The sequence below is a fragment of the Echinops telfairi genome, unplaced genomic scaffold (genome assembly GCF_000313985.2).
Source record: "Echinops telfairi isolate 266 unplaced genomic scaffold, ASM31398v2 ScPeMD7_3;HRSCAF=10, whole genome shotgun sequence".
In the NCBI taxonomy this organism is placed as follows: Eukaryota; Metazoa; Chordata; class Mammalia; order Afrosoricida; family Tenrecidae; genus Echinops; species Echinops telfairi.
The window spans coordinates 59,004,407-59,012,178 of record NW_022103899.1 but is presented as its reverse complement, the minus strand read 5'-3'; the positions used below and the strand labels follow the sequence as shown (position 1 = coordinate 59,012,178).

The 7,772-nt window shown below is 52.1% G+C and overlaps 1 protein-coding gene across 1 annotated transcript in view; it reads right to left on the bottom strand.

Moving 5' to 3' along the window:
• INPP5D (inositol polyphosphate-5-phosphatase D) overlaps positions 1 to 7,772 on the bottom strand; it is a 109,060-nt gene that overhangs the window by 47,895 nt on the left and 53,393 nt on the right. The window contains exon 5 of the mRNA XM_045294330.1: positions 4,252 to 4,392. Coding sequence (XP_045150265.1) covers positions 4,252 to 4,392 — 141 coding nt within the window. The remainder of the gene's footprint in view (positions 1 to 4,251; positions 4,393 to 7,772) is intronic.

The following is a 7,772-nucleotide window of genomic DNA, read 5'->3' as shown; positions in this document are numbered from 1 at the left end:
TCTATCTATCTATCTATCTATCTATCTATCTATCTATCTATCTATCTATCTATCTATCTATCTATCTATTCTCCTGATGATATGTATCCATGTTAGAAGTATCACATTGCAACCATGATTCTCATGCAGCTTCCTGGAAATCCCACCCCTGCAAGGCGTCCTAAGCCTGACGATGATCTCAGCTATAAGGTGTGGGTGGCCGCCTCCGACCTCTCAACCTGGGAGCCTGGCTCAGAAGAGGGCACCCCCTGGTGAGCCCCAAAGAGACCGTGGTCTGAAGACAGCTGCGCACAGGGGACAATGACGGTGCTTCCACGATGCCCAGGGCTGTGTCACACCAGGGAGTCGGTGCCAGGTTCTGTAGGAATGGTGACTGACAGACCTTTCTCCCACTGTGCAGCCGGGAGTTCACACCCATCAGCCAACAGCCGACCCCTTCACCACCAACCAACCAACCCACCAATCCATAACCAAACTCACTACCGGCAAGTGGTTTCCCACACACAGCGACCCTCTAGCAGAGTCAGTTTGCCTGGTGGGGTTTCCGAGGCTGTCCATCTCTAGGGTAGCAGACGCCTTACCTTCCTCCAGTGGAGCGACTGGTGGGTCTGAACAGTAGACCTTGTTGGGTAGCGGCTGAGTGATTAACCTCTGTGCACCCAGAGCAACTGTTTCTGATTCTGAGGTTTGGAATCGCTATCCTTGGGAGTCCCTAGGGGCCTGGGTGGGAGTAGGGGTTCTGGCTGGGGCAGGGGAGGCAGCACAGGGCAGCCAGGCTTCCTGGGTGCCACGCATAAATGCTAGCTCTGCTCCGTCCATCAGCTGACATGGTGGCCACACCGTTTAAAGTCATGTGACGGAGGAATTCCAGCTGAAAGAACCCATTGTTAAGCATTATTTCTGAGTCCTGCTCATCTCCCTTGCTATTCTTTCCCAAGATGTTCTCCCAGCACGTTGCTCTTTCCCTCCATATAGCTAACCTTCCTATAATCCTGAGACATGTAACTGCTTGCTCCCTCACAGTGCTGTTGGAAGTGTCAGGCAGACTCAGGAAGAACGAGCCTTATTGTTTGGAAAAGGATTTGTCATCCGGATCCTGGAAAGCTTGTCACCAGCTTTTGGGAACATCCCAGAAGGCGGACTGAGCTGAGACTCTGGGGGAAGCCAAGCCAAAGGGGCCCTGGTGGCCCCTGGTGGGACAGGCCCCAGAGATAGCAGGAAGGGGCTTGGGACCCCTCCTTGGTCTTTCTGGAGCCCTCACAGAGGACCCGACCCCCGGCCCCCATTCCATGAGACCACCCAGCCTCTGCTCTGCACCCTGTCTCTGAACTCCCAATTCACTGAAATAAAACCTGACTGGTAAACTTGATGAAGGATCAATTTGTCAAAGAAACTATGTGCTGAATTTACCAAGGATGCACAACTATGCTTTTGAAAGCCTTCAAAAGAAGGTCCAGTTTGAGTTCTGACAAGGAAACATGTCTGCGTAGTCACTCAGCTAAGACTGAGGCATGGAGTCCGAGGCACTGAGGAGGGGGCTCTCGAAATCAGCATGAATGGCAGAATCACATGGGCTGGAGAAACCGCAATTGCGTTTGAAATTCTCTTTTCCCCACCCCAAGGCTCAAGCTTTCATATGGGATGGGCCTGTTCTGGGTCCTCAGGAAGTCTTTCGGATGCCTTTGAACGTTGTTTTCCATCTCTTCAAGCTTTAAGCAGGTGAAACAGCCTTTCGTTAAGTCTTCAGATGGCAGACCGGCTGTAATCTTGCACGTTTAACAATTAAACTCTAATAAGGCATGAAATCAACGTGAAGGTGAACTGAAAATTGTACAGTCAAAAGAATCGGAAAGAAATCAGATTGTTATAACCAAATGGTCCTTCCAAGAATTCATTCTTGGAAAACTTAAACTACTGACATCACTGGTCATGTGGGGCTAGCCCTAGGGACATAGTGGTTATGCCACAGATTGGGCTGCTTACTGCAGGTCAGCAGTTCGAAACCATTAGAAGCTCTGAGGGAGAGCTTTTAGTTAGTCACAATTAGTTAGTCTCTAAAACTCAGAGGGGCAGTTCTACTTTGTCCTACAGGGTGGCTACCCGCCATTGTGGTAGTTACATAATCTGGTGTCCATTTGGGACTTGAAAGGATTAAGAGTGAAGGGGTGGAGTCTAGTTTCAATCGGGTCATAGCCAGTGAGGCCTCTGTGTGGGCATGGCCTTTCTCCTGAGGATTCTGGGAACTCCTGTATTTCCTCCTGGGAGGCGGGAGACACCCCTCTCTCTCTCTGCTCACTCCCTGGGAGACATTGCAGCTGACAAGACACATGGAACTACCCTGATGCAACCAGACCTCTGAAGCTGGAGAAGCCACGTAGGTAGAGACCCCTGCCAGCGCTGAGATGCTTTCAACGCCACTGGATCCACAAGACTTCCCACCCACTGGCCTGTGATCCTCCTGCATTCAGCATCATTGCATGTATTTTGTGAGTCTGAAGAAGACTTTGTGGATTGGTATCAGACACATGGGCTAATATTGGACTTATGGACTTGTTCTGGACTGGGCTGAGATGGTTTCTCAATATTCAATTGCTCTTGTATATAAACCTCTTTTTTACATGCATATGAGTGTATATGAATTTGTTTCTCTAATCCACCTGGACTAACACAGCCATCAATGACTGGATGGCAGTGAGTTTACCACACAGGCAGAAAGCCAAGTGCTGTTCAGTGGACCTGACTCAGGGGGACCCTCCTCCAGCGAATTGCTGACTCCAGCATCACACTGCCCGCCCAGCACCACCCCGGGATTGACTGGTTGGGGATTCCACATTGTGATCCACAGGGCCTTTGCTGGCTGATTTTCAGGGCTGTGGGAAACAGAAGGATTCCTCTCAAGTTGTCCCCCCCAAATATATGCCAGACTTAGCTGCTTGAGAATGACTGTACACTTGGCGGTCATCAGGAGTGGATTGGGGGTCATTCTCCTGAGAGCTATCAGCTGTCTAGACCAAGCAGACACCACTGTTTATCCCACAACAAGCAGGGCCCACTCCCTTCTGGTAAGGACAGTAGTTGTCTGTTTCCTTGTAGGAGACACCAGAGAGGTCAAACCCGCCCAAGGATGACCAAGCTTAGGCTGCCATCATGAATCCAGGGTCCGCCCATCTTGTCACATGTATACCCCTAGACCTTCCCATTCCTATGGGCACACCCCTAGCTCATCCCCTTCCTGTTACACTTATGTCTATCATAATCCCCTTCCTACAATGTGTATGCCTGTTGTACCGCCCCTTCCTGTGACGTGTGATTCTATAATGTCCCCCTAAAGTGATATAATGTGTGGTTAGCAATAGAGAAGAGGCTCTCCCCAGCTCTGGGGCTGAAGGCTCTCCCCGATTCCCAGGGCCCTCTCTGGCTCTCGGGCCAGGAGAGAGGCTGCTCCTGCTCTCGTAGCCGGGTTCCTCCCACGAGGACCACCAAGCGGGGCGGAGGTGAGCAATGCTACCATGTAATGTGTCTGACTGCACCATTGTAGTATCTCTTTTATCTCTCATGCTCTCGATGACTTTAATATAATATATATATACATACATATATATGTATATCTCAACGGTACAATTGTGCTTACTGAACCCGTGGGTAGTAGCAGTGGGTGGGGCTGCCCCCCCCACCCCACCCCACCAATTTGACTTAATACTACACAGGCCCTTCCTTGCCAGTCCGTGTTAGTCTGGAAGCTCTGATGAAATCTGCTGGGCATCACAACAAGACGCTGCTATCCAATCATATGTGGTGGTGACTGCACATGAAGTAAGTCACTGCCCGGGAATCGAACCGGGGCCTCCTACATGGCAGGTGAGAATTCTACGGCTATGCCACCAGTGCCCCATTAGTGAATGCTAACCAGCCAGATGAGTGTAGTCTGCTTCAACACCCCCCTCCCACCCGCTCCCCACCCCCAGGCAGGGTGAACATCCTCACGCCCACTCCCTGACCCAGGGCAGCCAGCTTCAAATCAACTTTGCCTTAAAAACAGGACGAACAAACAGAAAAACCCACAGAGCTTCCGTTCAAAGGCTGGAAAACAAAACAGACCCTCCCAACAGCCACAAAGACTTCTGAGCTCTGGCAACAGCCCAATTATTCTGGGCGCAGAGCATCTGGTCGGCCAGGCCAGCCCCAAGGTCATGCTAATGAGAAGGAGCTGTGGCCCTGGCTCTCTGCCACCCTGGGCCTCCGTGCGCTTACCCATAAAGCTCTTTGCACAGGAGCGTGGTCAGTTTCTTCAGGTGCGGGAGGCCGCCGGAGCCTGTCTTCACAGACTCGCAGTCCAGGGCGAGCTGCGTCGTGAGGTACTCCTGGATGGCTTTCAGATGCTCGTCGGGAAGTCTGGGGAGACACCAAGAGCAACAAAAAAGCATTGCTTTAAAGCACACACGTGTGCACCATGGAAATGGAGGGGGGCTGTCAAACTGATGACAGGAATGAGTGCCCCCCCCACCCCCGTGTTGTCAAATCAGCCCAAGATATCAAGTTCCCACATAAACATCATTAGAATAAGGTCATGAAGTACATAGCCATTACTTCAGTAATATGGATGTGTGTGTGTATAGTGAGGACTTATTAAATGTGTTTTTCAAGAAACACATGGAAAGACAAAACAGCAGCAAATGAAAGAGAGAAAGCGCGATCCTCTCGTGACCGAATTGCTCTCTGCTTCAGATTTTTGGTTGGCACCATGTGTTTTCAGGAATGGAAGGCATGCTGAGGTCAAGGGGGAATTTTCTTTTGAAGTCATACGGACACTGATTATAATTATGTGGGACATGTATATATATCCCAAGAGAGTTTTGGCTGCAAAGCTGGTGGGGTGAGGCTCCCTTCTTCAGATACACAGTTATACTCATCCCCCCACATTCTCCAACCGGAGAGAATCACCCCAAGAAACATGAGAGGCTGAAAATGTAGGTGGGAGATATATGTCCCATGGGTTACAAAAGGGCTCCTTTTAGCCACAAATGCCCCTGGTAGCAACAGCAGTCACTCGCTGGATCTTATTGCTGTCCAGTCAACGCAACTCACAGCGACTCTACAGAACAGAGGCGGCGAGCCCCTGTGGTCTCCAAGACTAACTGCTCATGGGAGCAGAAAGCCTTGTCTGTCTCCCTTGGAGAAGCTCCTGGTTCTGAACTGCTGTCCTTGCAGTTAGCAGCCCAACGAGTGGACCGGGGTGGAGTACCAGGTCAGAGCAAGGTGAAGGGCCTCTGGAGTGACCCACACAGCCAGCCCCACCCGCCCGACCTGCTGGGGACCTGCCGAGAGGAAGTGCTACTGCCTGGGGTCTGGGGAAAGTTTGGCTTCTGCACAGGGGACAATGCAGGCTTCAGCCCAGTAGAGTCGAACGTCTGTCCTCTCCAGACGGAGAACTGGTTTTCCACAGCTAGGTGGTGACCTTTCAGAAGCAAATGGACAGGGCCGCTTCTGAGACACATCTTCCAGTTCAGCTCGTAGTTGAGAGCTTAACCGCTGATGCCACCCAGGGACCTGTGTCTTACATTATCCACTCGAAGACAGGCCCCTAGGGTTGGGAGGATGATCCAGGCTAGATGTGGCAAATGGGAACTCCGAGTTCCTTGCCAATGGCCACCTGGACAGGCCCCCGGGTGGCATGAGCAATTTGTACTCCTCTACTAAAGATCGGCAGTTCACGGCCTCCCGGGGACAGCACGCTGGGAAGCCCGGGCTTCTGCAAAGATGACAGCTTGGGAAACTGTGATCAGCTCTCCTCTGTTAGCACACAGGTCCCCGCGAGCCGGAATGAACTTGGTAGCAAAGGGTCTGGTTCTTCGGTTGGCCACTTGGGGCACCCTGGGTGGCTCCTTGGGAAAAAGGGCAGACTTTCTTCTTCTGTAAAGCGAGGCAGTCTCAGAAACCCACAGGGGCAGGTCGACCCTGTCCTACGGGTCACTGTGCGTCAGCATCAATTCTGTGGTGTGAGTTTGCCTTTGGTTTATTGGGAATCTGAAGGGGCCGAGACGTACTTCATTCCCACACTGACCCACGGAGCCCACCTGGGGCTGGCCCTGTCTGGTCCCCGCTCTAGCCTCCATTTCCAGCAGGTCACTCTGAATTCTCCGCTCTCATAAAGACCAACAATAACAGCAACTCTGTACCAGGCGTCATGGTAAATACGTCAGATGCATCTTCCCTCCTAATCTTCAAACCAGCTCTAGGAGGCTGATTTTATGACTGCTCTGACTGCACACAGAAGGAGCCCTGGGGATGTAGCAGATTCCCTACTGGGTTGCCCATCAGGTCAGCAGTTTGAAACCACCAGCCACTCCAAGGGAGAAAGGAGAGGCTTTCCGCTCCAGTAAAGATGTACTGTCTCAGAAACCCTAGGGAGCAGTCCTCCTGTGCCCTGTGTGGTCATGGTTCTTCGTTAACAAGGTCGGACGGGAGCAGGGTGGGTCCCAGAGCTCATCTCCCCCAAGAGCTGTTTCCTAAAAGAGAAGAACAGATGTGAAAGCCACCCTTCGCAGGCAGAAGACAGACAGGAAGACAGGGTGCTTCACCGACAGCACAGGGACACCAGGGATGCTGGCAGCCACCAGGAAGGAGGAGAGCTGCCTGGTACAGTCCCCCCTCCCAGTGCCCCCAGAGAGAATCAACTCGGCTGACATCCGGCTTCCAGAACTGGGAGCAATACATTTCTGTCCCTGAAGCCACCCTGCTTTGTGATATTTTGTGATGCTATCTCTAGGGGTCAAGCGATGGAGGGCCAGCAAAAAAAGAGCAAGACCCTCGACAAGGTGGACTGACCCACGGGGCTCAGGCACACAGACGATGGCTGGGAGGGCGCAGGGCCGGCAGTGCTTCCTTCGTTGGACAGACGGTGGGACCGACTCCATGGCCCCTGGCATCCACACTCTCTCGGGGACAAAGGCACCGAGAAGACAAAACACCTGGACAGCCTCGATCTGAACACATGTGTCTGAGGGACAGTGGCGATGAATGACATTCAAGACACACACACCCAGGCCGTGTGCAGAGAACACAGCCCACTGAGCTACAGGGATATATGAAAACACCAGGCATCTTAGCAACGCAGGGAGCTTCCGGGGTGCTTTCAGGAACTCTTGTCTGCACCCTGCCACACCAGAGGGTCGGGCGCAGCTTTGCCTCCCCATAAGGGACCTTTGGAGTTGGAGATGTGGCTTCAGGGCTGTCTGTAAACATTCCTCTTCCCTCCTCTCACCAAACAAACAAACAGAACCTGAAATGTGTCTGTGTGTGTGTGTAAATTCTTCCCCATGAGAACGACGGTCCATCATCCGGTTGGCACGTGTCTGGCGGTGGCCTGCTCTATGCGGGACATTGTGCTCGGCGATGGGGATACACACGCAGCCCCTGGACCTTCTGACCCTGTTAGGACCGATCTGATATGTGAAACACCAGCACCCTGACTCAGGACACGCCCCTTGCTGTGGATGTAACTGTGTCCCCCCAAAAGATATGGGTTGGAAATCCTTGTCCCTAAACTTGTGGTTGGCACCCCGCTTGGGGATGGGTTTTCTTTGGGGGGGGTTAATGAGGTAGGTTGAGAGTATGGTGTGTCTTGAGCCCAGCTCTTTAAAAAACATTTTGGGCGGGGCCGATAGACTTCACATATCATTCAATTGAATGGTTCAATTGCATTAAGATGCTCTGGGCAGTCATCCCTGCCATCAATTTCAGAGCATTTTCTTCTTGAACTCACTGTGGTGACC